This window comes from Podarcis raffonei, chromosome 3 (genome assembly GCF_027172205.1).
Source record: "Podarcis raffonei isolate rPodRaf1 chromosome 3, rPodRaf1.pri, whole genome shotgun sequence".
NCBI classification, from domain to species: domain Eukaryota; kingdom Metazoa; phylum Chordata; class Lepidosauria; order Squamata; family Lacertidae; genus Podarcis; species Podarcis raffonei.
The window spans coordinates 1,809,565-1,826,378 of NC_070604.1; the positions used below are offsets into that span (position 1 = coordinate 1,809,565).

Consider the following 16,814-nt stretch of genomic DNA (forward strand, 5'->3'; position numbering starts at 1 on the left):
TCCATATTTTCAAGCATATCAATACCTTTTTTTTGCATAATCTTATTAACTTTTATCACTAATTACCACTTATTGCCAATCCAAGCACAGTTTTAGCATTCATTAATTTTATAGTATTTCTGAAGATAGTCTTTGAATTTCTTCCAGTCTTCTTCCACCAACTCTTCTCCCAGGTCTCGGATTCTGCCAGTCATTTCCGCCAGTTCCATATACTCTATCAACTTCATCTGCCACTCTTCCAGGGTGGGTAGCTCTTGTGTCTTCCAATACTTTGCGATGAGAATTCTTGCTGCTGTTGTTGCGTACATAAAGAAATTTCTGTCTTTCTTTGGCACCAATTGGCCCACCATGCCCAAGAGAAAAGCCTCTGGCTTCTTAAGGAATGTATATTTAAATATTTTTTTCATTTCATTATATATCATCTCCCAGAAAGCCTTAATCTTTGGGCATGTCCACCAAAGGTGAAAGAATGTTCCTTCACTTTCTTTACACTTCCAACATTTATTGTCAGGCAAGTGGTAGATTTTTGCAAGCTTGACTGGTGTCATGTACCACCTATATATCATTTTCATAATATTCTCTCTTAGGGCATTACATGCCATAAATTTCATACCTGTGGTCCACAACCATTCCCAGTCAGCAAACATGATGTTATGACCAACATCTTGTGCCCATTTAATCATAGCAGATTTAACTGTTTCATCCTGCGTATTCCATTTTAGCAGCAAGTTATACATTCTTGAGAGTGTTTTAGTTTTGGATTCTAACAACTCAGTTTCCAATTTAGATTTTTCCACCTGGAAGCCTATTTTTTTATCCAAGTTATAGACTTCTCTTATTTGAAAATAGTGCAGCCAATCTCGCACCTTATCTTCACCCACAATTATATTACCTACATGGAAACTTTTTAAGAATTTGATAAATACCTCTAATGGAAGTATCTTTTCATGTCTGATTTAATAAGGGCTTTTTTTCCCCAGCTGGAACTCAGTTCTGGCCTCTCTCAGTTGGGTGCCATTGTCATTATAAGAGAACAAGGGTTCATGGTGAGTTTTGACACCTTTTTTTCTAGAAAAATATCAGATGATTTAATGTTTAAAAATTATAATTATTTGATTCAATTCTACCTGCATGCAAAGAGGAAAATAAATTTCAGAGCAGTTTGTAAGGAGCAATTGTTATATTTTATTATTACAACTTTATTTATATGTTGCCTTATACTCAAAAGGCTCAGTGTGACTTACAAAGTAACAAAAAAAAGGTTAAAAACTTACAACAGCAATAACAATTAAAATAACCATTGCAAGTGATCACAAGGAGTCTCTCTCCAGGTATACTTTTCCTGGTTGCCATTCTGAGGTGAGTGCTGGACTAGGTGGGTCTTAGATCTCAGTTATATTTATATGTACGGATTACTCCGTTGAGGAGTGGAAAGAGGGGAAGGAACCCCCAAGTAAATCAAGGTGTGTCTGTGCACATGTGCTCCGTAACAGAAGCGCTTTCTGCTGGGTGCTGGTGCCAACTTAGTTCTCTCTTTTTTTAAAAAAAAAATATTTTTATTCATTTTCAAAACATTTTTATACAATCAATTCACATTTTATCACACATTCATCAATTTTTGACTTCCCTCAGTTTCTCTGCCAATCATTCGTTTAAATTTATATTGTTATCGCATTTCTAAACTTATTATTGCCTTTAAAAATCACCTCTCCCTTCTTACTCTCTTTTTTACAATATTTCTTAATTTTTCACAGAGTCTCTTGAAAACCAACAAGCGTTATCTGTACATCACATATGCTTTTCAGATATTCTGTAAATCTCCCCCAGTCCTCGATGAACTTTTGGTCTCTCTGGTATCAAATCTTCCCTGTTAGTTTGTCCAATTCTGCGTATTCAGTCAATTTCGTTCTCCATTCTTCCACCGTTGGAATTTATTTCTGCTTCCATCTTTGCGCCAGAAGTATTCTTGCTGCTGTTACTCCGTATTGGAAAAGTTTACAATCTTTCTTATTAATTTCATTACCTACCAATCCTAGTAAGAAGGCCTCCGGTTTCTTAACAAACGTATATTTCAACATCTTTTTCAATTCATTGTATATCATTTCCCAGAAGCCTTTCACCCTTTTACACTCCCACCACATATGATAGACAGTTCCTTCTTTTTCTTTACATTTCCAACACTTATTGCATGTTTTATACATTTTAGCCAGTTTTACTGGCGTTATATACCATCTGTATACCATTTTCATTATATTTTCCTTCAACGCAGTACAGGCTGTAAATTTTAACCTCTCATTCCATAATTTCATCCAATCATCATATTGTATATTATACCCAAAATCTCTGGCCCAATGTATCATTACTGATTTGGCCTCTTCATCTTTTGTATGCCATTCCAGCAACATTTTATACATTTTTGACAAATTTTTATACTCATTATTCAATACCTCTGTTTGATATTTTGATTCTTTTTCTTCATATCCACGCTCTTTACAATCTTTCTTGGACATTTCATTGACCTGATAATAATGCAACCAATCATAAACAAATTTTTTCACATCTTCATAAGATTTCATTTTCCATTTCCCCCCCTCTCTTACTATCAATTCTCCATATGTTATCCATCCCCCCCCATATTAATCTTTTTCACACTCATCACTTCTAGTGGTGAAATCCAGTGGGGGAGTCTTGGTTCAAGCAAAATTTTATACCTCTCCCATACCTCTATCAGCAATCTTCGGGAGATGTGGTTTTCAAACCCTTTATGAATTTTCTTCTTTTCATACCATAAATATGCATGCCAACCAAATCTATTGTCAAATCCTTCTAAGTCCAACAACTCCCCATTCTCTAGTTTAATCCATTCCTTTAACCAACAGAGGCATGATGCTTCATAATATAATTTCAAGTCTGGCAGAGCGAAGCCGCCTCTTTCTTTCGCATCAGTTAGTAACTTAAACTGAATCCTTGGCTTCTTGTCCTGCCAGATATATCTTGAAATTGTTTTTTGCCATTCTTTAAATACTAATGCCCCCTTGATTATCAGTAGTGATTGAAATAAAAATAACATCTTTGGCAGCACACTCATCTTAATTGTAGATATTCTCCCCCAAAAAGATAATTTCAATCTTCCCCACACCTCCAGATCCCTTTTTATTCCATTCCAAACAGGTAATTGTTTTGAAACAAATCAATATTCTTGGGAGTTAACCATATTCCTAAATACTTCACTTTATTCACCACTTCAATCCCTGTCTGTTGTTGCATTGCCTCTATTAGTTCTTGATTCATATTTTTAGCAATAATTTTGGTCTTTCTTTTATTTAAGTAAAATCCTGCAACTTGACCAAATTGATCTATTCCTTCTAAAATTCTTTTAACACTTTCTGCTGGTTCTTCTACCGTTATTACCAGATCGTCCGCAAACGCTTTGACTTTATATTCATTTTTTCCTACAGACACCCCTTTTATTTCTTCATTTTTTGGTGCCAACTTAGTTCTCAAGCTGACTTCTCATGGTCTCCACTCGAGATCTGCATGGCTTCAGCACAGAGACTCCTGAAGCTGCCATCCAAAGCAAGATTAGCCAAGGGTACAAAACCTGCCCCATGGTAAAAACAATATCTAGATGAGCAGTTTACTTGCTGAAGATGAATTTATAAAGAAAATTAAGGAGGTTGAAATTTGCATTAGGGTATTACTTGTCCAGATTATGTGAAGTTTAACTAAGATGTGGTCTTTAAATCAGACTGCCTAATGAAGCGGAATGGTTTGATTTTGTTGTATTTTACCTTAATTTTCTGTTCCAAAGTAGTGGGAACAAACCAGAAAAATGCAATAGACCTCATGCAATATGCTATGAATCTGGAAGTGATCATGAAAGGTGGTGTGTGTGTGTTTTAAGGAAAAATAAATCTCAGATTGTTTGTGTGAGACTGAATATTTATGTACAGTTTCCCCTTTTCACTCATTGCATATTTCATCCAATTCATTTGTGTGTGTTATGGGATAAATCTTGTGTGGGTGGAAAAGAGCAGTAAAAAGAAAAGGCATCAATCAGTGGCCAAAGGTAGCAGCAGTCACGATTCATTTTGTACACAGGTCATAGTTTGTTAAACATGCCTCCGCGTGACAATTAAGCAGCTTGCAGGTTTACAGAGGTCATTTTGGGGTGGCTTCATATTGCAGCCTGAAAGGAAGTCTGCTTGCCTTAGGAAAAAAGAGAGCTCTGAAGCGTTGTCAGGAAGGCTTCAGCCATTCCCATATGTGGCTGCATGAACTACTTCCCCTCATAACTAGTAAGGAGTTACATAACGGAGGCAGAAGAACTCGCCCTCATTTGTATGAAAAGTGGCTTCTGTTCTCAAGAATTGTTGGGTCATTGCCTGGAAAGGTATTCTTGTTGGTCCATGATGTTTCCATCCAGCCCTGTCCATCAAATGGTTAACACGGAGGTCCAGACCCTCAAGGCAATGAGTAGCTTTGGGCCAGTTATTCTCTCTCAGCCTCTCCTACCTCACAAGGTTATTGTGAAGATAAAATGAATTGTAGGGGTGGGCCTCTGTTTTGCACGCTGCCCTGAGGAAAGGGTGGGATAGGAAATAAAAGAATGGATCAGGCTCAAGGCCAGTCGGAACAAAAACACCTTTGGCTGCTTCCGGAAGGTCTTCAGGCTGAAAAGAGAGGCCTCCCTGGCAAGGAGCTCATATCACCAAGAAGCCCTGAAGATCCTGAAAATGGGCTCATAGGATGGAATGTGGTCTTTCAGGGAACCTGCTGTCAAGCCATTTGGGGCTTTGTAGGTTATACCTAGTTATTTGGATTGTACCTAGAAACAGATGGGTAGAAAGCCTGCCGTGCTGGAGTCAGGCTAAGACCGTCCCAGGCAGTTGAATGGTTTCAGTGTTCTGAAATTTCTGGACATTTTTCAGACATTCACACAGAGTGTGTTACAGTCCAAATAAGATGCAATTAAGTTGTATTGCCTCACCATAGCCAGATCGGACATCTCTACACCACTGCTCCCACACTGCCAGTTTGTTTCATTCCTCCTCCCTGGTCCTTTTACATGCCTTTCTTCCTCCCATAACAGTGTCCCTTTCTTATCCCATTCCTTTTTATATTCTCTCCCTCTCTCTCTCTCTCTCTCTCTCTCTAATAAATGTTCCCCTTTTATGTCCAATTTCCTTTAACAAGTCCTCCAGCCTTCCCTCCCCCCCCAAAAGGCTATGGCAAAACTAGGGGGGCAGGCAAGCAAGGGAGAGAGTCCCTGAGCAGACTGTGGGGCCCTGGGTGCTGCCCAAGGTTCAGTGGCAGGGATGCACTGCTCTATCCTGCATGATTTTGGGGGGGGGGGATATGGGTCTGTCTTATGCAAATGTCTGAATAGCTGTGCAAGATACAGTTAATATAATTGGAGGCTTGGGGTCTAGTTCCCGGAATAGTGTTGCCGTCATAAAAACACTGCTGTTTCTCTAAAATGGGAATGGCCAGTTGGCGACATGGGGCCAGACTCATCTCCAAAAGCAAATTTTATCTGCCTCTTCAGTCGCACACCAAATTGTGAAAATTATGAAATCTTTACATTTTGAAAAAAGTTACTCACCGGCAGTATTTTTCTTCTGTATTTTATATGCAATGCCTGAGCAGGTGTGCCCCATAGCTTTAGAAACCTTGAACACTGGGTGGTTTCATCTCTATTGTGGAGCCAGAGAACAGGTGAGGGCGAAGGAGTCAGACTTGCGTGGAGATCAGAGAGGCTCCCAAGAAGGCAGGTGCTGGCCATGCTTCTTCTAAGAGACAGAATATAAGCCATGCTCTCCATTTCCTCTCCACCACCTCCTCAAATGGGAAATAGGAAGCAGATGGGCAAGTGCAGGCAAGCCTATCTGAAGACGGCCACCACTGAAAAATAGATGGTTGAGCCAGAATTTCAAAAATCCAATTGAGTTAAATTAAGTAAATAACTTGATTTTGAATGGGACAGTAAAACAATATTATTCTTTGCTTACTGTGCAAGGAAAACCTTTTATTCAATCGGTGTTAATAGGTTCGAAAAAGAAAAGGAAATTCTCCATATTTCCAGGGCTGCCCTAAAAATAGTGTTCTATGCACCCTGCCAATATTGTCATTTCAGTGTGGCTTGCATAGAAAAATGCAGCTGAAGGAGATTAATCGGGCAGTAGAATATCAAGTGCAAAAATTAAATTTAGGGTTTATTAAATTAGAGATAGTAACACTTTTGTCTGAGAAATGGCAATACTTCAATCACTTTATATCACTGCTTTAAAAAATGATAAATGGGCCCTTGTTCTGGTGTGTGTTATAGTTCCTTAAAAGGCCTGCTTTTGTGCATGGCTCCTTGCCAGCCTTGAACACAAGCCTTGCAGAGTTGCCCAAGTCAGAGGGGGAGATGTTCCAGGAGGGGAGGACGTGGGAAAGACCCTTGCCCACCACCACCTCCAGGAAGACAAAGCTGACAGCCCAATGGCACCTCCTGGGGGAAGAACTTTCATAGGGCACTGGACCAGCCGGTTCACCCTAATGCCTTTGAAGACCTGAAGAAATAAGTTTTTGTCATCCCCCCCCCCTTTGTACTTGTGCACCTTCCCTGACAGGTTAAGGCCAGGAGATGTCATTGAATCCCATGGAATTCAGTTGTGACATGGATTGATTCCTCAACCTGATTCCACCAATATATGATTCATTTCCAGTCATTGGGATACAGAGTTTCATTCACAATTTTCCCAAAATGCTGCCCCTTGCCCACCCCTGGTCTCCCCTGTCATCTCTCTCAGCCCTGAAGGATAAATATTTACAATTTAAATCTAAAAGAAGAACATGGTAAGAGATCATGTGTTGTAGCAGGAAACGGGTTGCTGGGCATTTTCATTAAAGTGATTTCAGCAGAACCAATGCAAAGGGGCAACTTTGGAAGTAGGAAAAGTAGAGCCATTGAGCAGAAACAACATATTCTCAAATTTTAGAAATGGGAAAGAGAAGAGAGTTGTGATGATAGGCAGCTTGGGAATAAGGATCTAATGACAGTTTATTTAAGGCAGGTAATATGCCTATAAGATCTGCCTGTGCGAGACAATAAAACATTTATTGGTATAAACAATCTTATTAACATATCCTGGTGCTTTAACCTTAAGTATTACTGTCGGTTCTTCAATATACAAAAGACTCCGTAAGTGTATTTAAGAGGGGGAAGTTATAAGTTTAAATCAAAAGGGATTTGCAGTGTATGTGAACGGCACTGTTCATGGATATCTTCATTCTCAGTCTCCACTTTGTCTCCCCTTCTCTTGCCATACAGCTAAGGCTGCAGTCAGCCCCATCCCTCCCTCCCTCCCTCCCTCTCATTTATCAATCAGCCTTGGCTAATGATCTAATCTGTGATGCTGTCTCACTTTGTTCATTTTCTGTGAATTATTCAGCCCATCTCACTTTGCAGCTTGTTCACTTTTGAAATTTTGATGTTCTTTCATAAGATTCCATAATTGTTTTTGAAAACTTCAATGTGTGTTTCATCACATTAATTCCAGCCATATAACATATTTCTGTTTGTGTAATTTTGCTTAATTTTACTATGATCTATGTTTATGTGGAAAGGAGATTACCTGTGGAAAGTGGTGCCAACCACTTTTATTATTATGAAAACGGGTTTTACAAATATATCATTTTGTGAATAATATAGTTCACAGCATCATCATTTCTCGAATGCTCCTGGAATCTTGCTCAATGTGTGCTTGCTTTGATGAGAGCATGAAATAGAGAATTATGTGGCATTTTATAAACAATTTTTAAAAAGATGAACTTCACATTTTTAGCTTTGACTTACAACAGCAGGACTTTGTGGGGTTTGCCTGATCATTTGAGGGGGGGCTCAGCCCTCTTCCCCTGGACAATTTAGCAAAAGCTCTACCTGCCTCATTCTGGCCCTCTGGCTTTTGGGGAAGTTTTTATAAAGTAAAAAATAACAGCCTCTTGGTTTTTTTTATTTTTTAGTATAGGTAAGTTCTGTCATTTATAGCTTGGATCCCCCCCCCCCAAAAAAAAAACAACAACAGAGATTCTCTGTGTTTGTAAAGCTTGATCATAGCTTTTGTCTGTTAGTCAACTAAAGGTTCAGTTGTAACTGCAATGCGTTATACACAGGGCTGCCTCTGGAGACAGTTCGGAAACTTCAGCTGGTGCAGAATTCAGCAGCCAGATTGCTCACCAGGAACACATGACACCGATCCTGGCCTGACTGCACTGGCTGCCAATTAGTTCCCAGGTCCAATTCAAAGTGCTGGTTTTGACCTATAAAGCCTTAAATGGCTCAGGACCGCAATACCTCAAGGACTGACTCTCTCCATATAAACCACAATCATCCTCTGAGGCCCTCCTCTGTGTGCCGCCTCCATGTGAAGTCCGGAAGGTGGAAACAGGAGAACGGGGCCTTTTCTGTAGTGGTTCCCCATTTGTGGAATGCTCTCCCTAGGGAGATTCACCTGGCACCTTCATTTTACATATTTAGGCACAAGGCAAAAAAGTTCCTCCTCAACCATGTCTTTGGCTGATTAATATTCTGCAGCCTTTAAAATGTGTTTGTGAGAGGGGGAATTTAAATTTGATAAATCATCATCATCATCAAAATCTACTGAATATACACTGTGCAGCAAAATCCTAATTGCAATTACTCAGAAGTAAGTCCTACTGAGTTTAATGGGATTTATTCCTAGGTAAATGTGCATAGTATTGAACCTTAGACCCGTTTGTCTGTTGTTGACTCCCCATGACTCTTTCATAGCATTTGATTTTGTTGTCAGATTACTCGTCTGATATATTCTAAGATCCTGGTCATGCAAGGCCAGGCAGTTTGGCATCACAGACTCCTCTTCGAATCGTCTGAATGTTGTGAAGGCAAAGATACTGAACTAAGTTTTCAATACTTTTTTATTTAAGTGGCACAGAGATTTTTATAATTGCAAAGTTTTAGAAGGAGAGAGAATGGCTGGAGCAGAGAGATGAGATTCATTCTGCATTTTGGGGAATGTCCAAAAATAACAGTGCCATGATGAAGTGCCAAGCCAACAGCAGGCTTGTGATTGCTCTGTACGAGACCAGAAGCTCAATGTAATAGTCCCAAGTATCCCAAAAATGCTCTAAGGTTTCCAGGGTGGTGTGTAGAAGATAGGGTTTTGGACTTTCCTTTTCTTTTGTCTGTCCCACAGTCAGTCTTTATTAGTGAAGACTAGGATTCATCACCCCAACAGTACATAGGCCAGACACACAACTATCACAAGCTTTGCCAGCAGACTAGGTCCAAAGTTTTCTGTATATGGCTGTGAACTTTATTGGAAATTCTGTTTTATTTACTCTTCTCTTTATTTGTTTCTTGACACAGGCCTGGAGAGAGGTTTAACAAAGGCTTTGAAGAAACTGGATGACTATCTGAGAAATCCTTTACCTGAAGAGATAGATGCAAGTAGCACAGAGGTGGAGAAAGTGTCGAAACGCAAGTTCTTGGATGGGGATGAGCTGACTCTTGCCGACTGCAACCTTCTGCCCAAACTTCATGTTGTCAAGGTGAAAAGAATTTGTCTTCAGAACAGGCACCTCTTTGCCACCATTCCTCTCATGGTTTTACATGCTTTGCATTTCCCTGAGCAGTGAGAAGCCTAGGAGAAGGAGCCCTACATAAACCTTTGGATGAGAGGGAGATCACTGCAGCCTTGGGTGACCTGTCTTATTTACAAAAGTCCCAGCAGAGCACACTGCAAACACATCAGATTGCTAAAGCTGGCAGCATAACTGCTAAACCTGCATGAGATCCCCAGGTTCCCTGCCCAAGATTCACAGGTGGGGACCTCCAAGCCACCTCCAGACATGCTAAGTTCACAGCTGATGCTGCTCAAATTCAGTAAGCAGCCTCCATGACTTCTGACTACACAGGCAGACTGCACCCTGTGCGAAGATTTCCCCTTGAGAAAATATCTTCACCATTGAGCCCATTAAGGAATATCAGCTGATCGCTCTTGATAATTAACAAGCAATCAGCTTAGCAAAGGATGGTCAGCAGTTCCTTGGTGCTCTGACCACACTTATCTTTCAGTGTCTTACTACTCTGCAGTATCTTTTCAATCAGCAGGATCAGTAGAAACCCAATACACTTCTGGTACTTGGGGTCAGGTCAAAATTTTGATGCCAGCAACATAAAAACCAAAAGGGCACTTCTAACTGAATCAACATGGCACGCGGTCTAAACATACCCAGCTTCCTCAGAAGTCTTGGTTTCCAGACCCTTGACCATCTTGATCGCCCTTGTTTCAGCTTGTCAGTATCCTTCTTAAATTGTGGTGCCGAGAACTGGACATAGCATTCCAGGTGTGGTGTGGTCTGGCCGCAGCAGAATAAAGTGGCACTATGACTTCCCTTGATCTGGACACTAGACTTCTGTAGATGCAGCCTAGAATAGCATTAGCTCCCCCCCCCTTTTTTTTTCTTTTGCTGCATCACACTGTTGACTCATGTTAAGCTTGTGGTCCACCAAGACCCCTAGATCCTTTTCACATGTACTGCTAGTAAGCCAGCTGTAAGCCACATTAAGCCTTATATTTGTGCATCTAGTTCTTCATACCTAAGTGCATAACCTGACATTTGTCCCCACTGAAATTCCGTTTTTTAGTTTGGGCCTGGTTCTGCAACCTATTAAGGTCATTTTGAATCCTGATTCTGTCTTCTGCGGCATTAGTTGCTTCTCCTAGGTTTGTGTTGTCTGCAAATTTATTTATTTTTTAATGATATTTATTAAGGTTTTGGAAGATTACAAAATTGAAAAAAAGAAAAGAGAAAAAGTGCAAAAACACAGAAAAATAGAAACAATTAAGACCAAAAAAAACACCAATCAATCCTTCCATAACTTATCTTTCATTTGCTTGTTTCCTTGACCTCCTCACACCTCCCTTTTTTGTATTCTAGTTCAGTTAGCTATTTCAGCAAATCCTTTCCCTCTTTATTTTTATCCTAATAATTTATCTTAATATAATGTAACTCTACATTCTCACCAATTAACAATCTATTTTTTCTTAATCTTTTATAACATTTCTGCTAAAACCACGTAACTTCATTCCAACATCCTTCTAACATTCCTTAATTTTACAATGTTTCTGTAAATAAGCTTTAAATTTCTTCCAATCTTCTTCCACCATGTTGTCTGCAAATATGATGAGCATCCCCACAATTCCAAATCCACCTAACAGTTTCCTCATTGAACCAACATTTTGCCAGCTTCCTCGTATGATGGAACTTGCTTGTTCTTCCTCTTGCTTTGAACATAGCCAAAGAAAGCTTTTTTTAAAAAAAAATCTCTCTTGCAAGTGGGACCTTGTTTTGAGCTTTGGCCCACCTGAGCTCCCCACCACAACTGTTGGCTTCTTGTGTTTACTCCTCCTTTGTGATTTCCCCTTTCTTCCATTTCATATATACACCCTTCTTAAATCTAAGCTCATCTATAAGCTCCTTATGCATCCACACTGGTATCTTTAGATGCCTCCCACTTTTCTTTCATGTTGGAATTATCTGCATTTAGGCCTTCCATATTTCTCCTTTAAGAAACTCCCATCCATCTTGGACTCCCTTCTCTTTGAGTATTTCTGACCATGGGATCTCACCCAGTAGCTCCTTCAGCTTTTTGAAATTGGCCTTCTTAAATTCTTTTCTCCTGCCTCTGTATCATGAAACCCAGGAGGACATGATCACTTCCTCCCAAGTTTCCCAGTACTTCCACTTGCATGGCAAGGCCCCGGGTCCCACAGTTCCCTTATATAATAAACACACATGGACATGGATAATTTAGGTTAATGGGCTAAAATAGGGCACAACTTTATTGGTTACAGATGTGAGCAATTTGACTTAGGCATTGGGTAAGACCAGGCTATATCCTGACTCCTGTCCATCTGCAAGGAGTCACACTAAGGGTAGACATACGTCAAATCGGAGCGTCCCCAATGGGTCGTGGCATGGCCCTAGCCCATGGATCCTTTTAACAGGATGCCCTTATTGAGGAGGGGCAGGCAGAGGTTACAACCTCCCCTCCCATCACAAAGGCTTACCTCACAAAGTTGTGACAATTGCTACGAGGTAGGTGAAACCCAAATGGCTGGTGCCAATTTGCCAAGTGGAAAAATTCCTACCTGGCCCCAACAACATGGCAGCCAACCTTAGTCCATAGCAAAGTCAATGTCATAGCAACGCATAAAAAGAAAGTGGGTGGCCTGGGAAATCCGGCAAGGAGGTGAAAGGACACACACCCCGGCCACGCCGCAGTTTAAACGGCAAGTGGTCACCCCCCCCCAGCTGTGCCAATTGGTCAGCTGGGGGCGTGGCACGACCGGGAGTCACAGTGACGCGGGCAGCATCCCTCCACCCTCCTGGCAGGTCACTGGGAGGTCCCGGGTGCCTTCCTGCAACACCGCCCCCCGGGGAAGGGGAGCAGACTTCTCCAATTAGTTCTTCTGTTTGTGAGGACCAGGTCCAAACTAAATGATCCCCTTGATGCTTCTTCCACCTTCTGGGAAATGAAATTGTCAGCAAGACAATGGAGGAATTTGTTGGACCTTTCATTCTTGGCAGAGTTTGCATTCCAACAGATATTGGTTAAAGTCTCCCATGACTATTTTATCTTGTAGGGCCATCCAAGATCTCCCGATCTCACAAGATCTTGGACAGCGGGGGGGGGGCAGTTTTGTCCATATGTTACAAAAATTATTAATAATATTCAAGTATTAAAAGCAGGTTTTTTTTGGGGGGGGGTCTTCATTCTAGATTGTAACGAAGAAATATCGAAACTATGAGTTTCCAGCAGAAATGACGGGACTTTGGCGATACCTGAAAAATGCTTATGCTCGGGATGAATTCATCAACACTTGTGCTGCGGACAAAGAAATTGAAATAGCTTATGCTGATGTAGCCAAACGGCTCAGCAAATTCTAATCAAAATCTATTTCACTGGATGGCTGGAAATAAACTTATCTGTTCCCTCGAGAAAATGCAAGGTAGCAATGCAGAAGAGGAAACATTACTTCTGAAATGTGTACTAATTCGCTGGAACAAATTTTATCATTTATGACCAGTGTTTTGAAATCACCATGTTTGATTAAATAGCCTCCTGCTAACAGTACATTCTATAGCTATAAATTTCAAAGTTAAGTAGAACATGAATGTAAAGAATTATTTGGGTTTGGGGTATTTCTACCTTTTTTCATGGACCCTTGATGTGTTCTATTTAAAAATACACCGTCAATAGCATTGGAGGGAAAATAGGACTGACAGTGAGAAAGGGGACATTGTCGTGCGGGGAGCATAACTTTAGGGAATGGGAAGCATCATTCGAAGCATGTCCTGCCCTCCTAGAGCAAGGAGACAGTTCTGAGAGAAGTCTCCTGCTAGTGGGGAAGCCTGAGTGAATGCTGGCGCAGGACGCAGATTTGCTCAGCAGAGGCCCCAGCAGTGGGGAAATAGTGAATGCAATAACTTTGTCTACATATATGATTCAAGGATATTTGGAGGAGCAATAGTAATACAAAAACAGCGTAGGTAATATTGAAAAGAAACTCGGATAATACTGAGATGGAATTTAGATATATATATATTGAACGGCTCTTCACAGCTAACTCACAATCTATAGTATCCTTTCGAACATCTCAGCATGTTAAGAAAAGAAGAAGAAGCATGCAACAGAAATCTGATTCCTCATGTGAATGGATAAGAAATGGAGTTCATTGTCTATTCCTAAGTCGTCATTTGGTCTAGAAATCCTGAAAACAGCAGTTTGTTTTTTTAAAAAGTTATTCCCCACTGCCAACACTCGGTTGAAGTTTGGCAGGTATATAACTGCTTCCGAGAGTTGGTGGGTTTCTTTGTGCTGACAGAGGGTAACATCCAATTGTAACTTCCCCCTGGGCAGCAGATTCCCCTACATTCTCTCCTACAGCTCCTTGCGTGCTCGTAAAAACTATTGTGGGGGTTGAAGGACCCTCCAGAGCAGATTGGGGGGGGGGAATGGGGGTGAAGGGGTGAGAAGCAGGATTCAGAGGAAGGGAAATTCTGCTGTGTCTGTTGGCATGAAGTTGGACTTCACCTAAACTGATTTTATGAAATGGATTATTCTGTGCTCGATCTAGCCTTTGTATTAAGAGTTCTGCTTAAAGCCAATGGATATTTTGTTCCATAAATTACTTTAAAGCATTTATTTATTTATTTATTTATTCATTCATTCATTCATTCATTTATTCATTCATTTATTTATAAATTTAGGTGTTTTAGCTCATATTTCCTAACATTTTGGAAGGCAAAAGGTTTGGCTCTGAATCATATAGAACAATTCTGCAAGTAGGTTCAACAATGTGTTGCTGTTCTGCTTTTTTCTCCACTGCAGTTCCTTAAGCTACACCTTTTTAAAAAGAAAGAAAAGAAGGACACCCGGTGCTTGCAAAGAGAAGGCAAATATCACATTTTGCGATCGGGGTTCTTTAGCATTCCCTGGATCTATTTTGCAGAAACTGGGTTTGCATGGCGAGGTCCCAAGCCACCCCGAGATGTAAGAATGAAACCAGTAGTTTAGGTTAATGGGCTAAAAAAGGCCACAGCTTTATTGGTTACAGAATGAGTGGTATTGGCTTAGGCACTGGAAGCAAACCGACTATATCTGACTCCTGCCCGTCTGCAGGGAGTCTCAGAAGGGTTAACCTCCAAGAGGGGGAGCCCTGCTGATGCACATCAACTAGGAACTCCCCCAGGGTCACTGCTAGGGGTCGTGCCATGGCCCAAGCCTCCAATCGGGGGTTCAGACAGAGACCACACCCCTCAGATTCCTTTAAGGGAATACCCTTGAATTAGGAGGGGTAGGGGATGGCCACAACCTCCCATCACTTCCAGCCAAATACTCCAATGCCCAACCGCCAAACCTTACAAAGTTGTGACGATTTGCTACGAGGTAGGTGAAAAACCAAATGGCTGGTGCCAATTTGCCAAGTGGAAAAAAATCCTACCAGGCCCCTTCAACAGGCGACCAACCGAGATCCATAGTAAGGTCAAGGGATAAGGAGCCTGACCTTAGGGAGGGAGGGTGGGAGAACTGCGCAAGCAGGAAGCAAAAGGGGGTGAGTGCTTGACCGCGGGTGATTTAAATAGCCCAAGCCACGCCCCCAGACCAACCGCATTGGTCGGTCCAAGGGATGATGTGGCCGAGGACCCCAATGGTGCAGAAGCTATCCTGCCTTGTGCACATGGACCGGGCTTGTGACCAACCTGCAACGACATCTCCCCGGGCACAGGAAATGGTTTTGTTGATAGCCATGCCTTGATTTCCCCCATGAAGCTAGCTGCTGCTATTCATGCAAGAATATATATAGTCTGCCTATTTCCCTGTGATCTTATACTGTTCAAACTCCACTTCTTGTTATTTTTTGCAAATCCAACTATAGCATTTAAGTGGCACTACAGTTTTCGACCAAAACCTCTCATTCTCCTCCTTTCTAGCCTATATCTTCCTCACTTTCAGAGCTTTCTTTCCTGAGAAATACTGAGGCCAATGTGCTTGCACTTTCATTTCCTTGGACACTTTCCCAACTTTGCCCACTAGCTGAAGCTTCTGACCACTTTACTTCCTCGTCTTGGCATAATGCCTGCACCCTTTCCAACACTGCATCAAATTTGTTGAGAGAATGGTAACAATTGTGTGATGCAATCCCACTAATTCAGCTTGCATTGAAGAAGTAAAAATGATTCAGGCATTCAGTTTTTGCAAATTCCAACATGACTAGGCCTGATAGAGAGCAAAACATTTGTTATCCTTCAGATTTTGCACTTCTCCAAATTTTGAAGTGTACGTTTCAGATTAGAAATAAAGTATCAAAGTTATATAAATATGCATTTAAACATATTAAATGCAAATTGGAAAGAATAAAATCCATGCATTAATGTGGAAATGGACTGAGCAGTCCAGAAATAGACTGATCTTTCTCTTTTTTAATATAATTTTTATTAACAGGCCAATCAAATCACATTATTTCCAAATCACATTAGTTCCAAATTATACAGCCAAATTTTTAAATTTTGTTGGGGGTACCCATACTTCAAGCTCCGAACGGGGGTCCAAGCATCACTTTTATTGCTGCTTTAATTAGACAGTTCTATCCAGTTCTATCCGGATAGTCTCTTTATTACTTTCTTCATCTTCTTGTTGTTATCGTATATTCCTTTCTTTGCAATCTCTGATAAACTTCACAAGCGGGTTGAAAGCAAACATCTTCTGTGTGGGTTTTACACTCTCCAAAAATCATATCACATAGGGACAGCCGCCATTCCACACTTCCGTAAAGAATTTATCCTCAGTCTGTCCATTAATTTTCCCAGGCTTTCCAAGTATAAGCGAGGGCTCTGCCAGATTTAGATCACATTCCAATCATCATTCACATTCCAATAATCCTGGTCCTCCTCCCCCCGTCTTTCTTAGACAAGCCTGTCTTAGCGAGACACCATTTAAAACTGCGTCATAAAAATTTCCTCCGTTCTCCGGTGTTTACCAATCGTCTCTTTGATCCATAATTCTCTCCACACAGTTCTTAAAATCCTGCTTGTGATTAATAAAATGCAACGATTCTTGTTTCTGGGATGAAGGGTTATTAATACTCACATAAGGCAAAGAAAAGAAAAGTTTTTTTCCTCCACCCCCCTTCCGTTTCACTCCAAACATACCAGTCTCTTAATGGTGGTTCATTACTTGATTTATTTGTCCCGCCCGTCGCTCCGGTCCCAGAGATCCA

General features: G+C 40.9%; 1 protein-coding gene across 3 annotated transcripts in view; it reads left to right on the top strand.

Annotated features, from left to right (window-relative positions):
• CLIC5 (chloride intracellular channel 5) overlaps positions 1 to 14,237 on the top strand; it is a 55,945-nt gene extending 41,708 nt beyond the window's left edge. For all 3 annotated transcript variants that reach the window (XM_053380309.1, XM_053380310.1, XM_053380311.1), the window contains exons 5-6: positions 9,395 to 9,576; positions 12,814 to 14,237. In XM_053380309.1, the coding sequence (XP_053236284.1) occupies positions 9,395 to 9,576; positions 12,814 to 12,981 (350 nt within the window). In that variant the 3' untranslated portion in view covers positions 12,982 to 14,237. The remainder of the gene's footprint in view (positions 1 to 9,394; positions 9,577 to 12,813) is intronic.
• Positions 14,238 to 16,814: the final 2,577 nt, after the last annotated feature.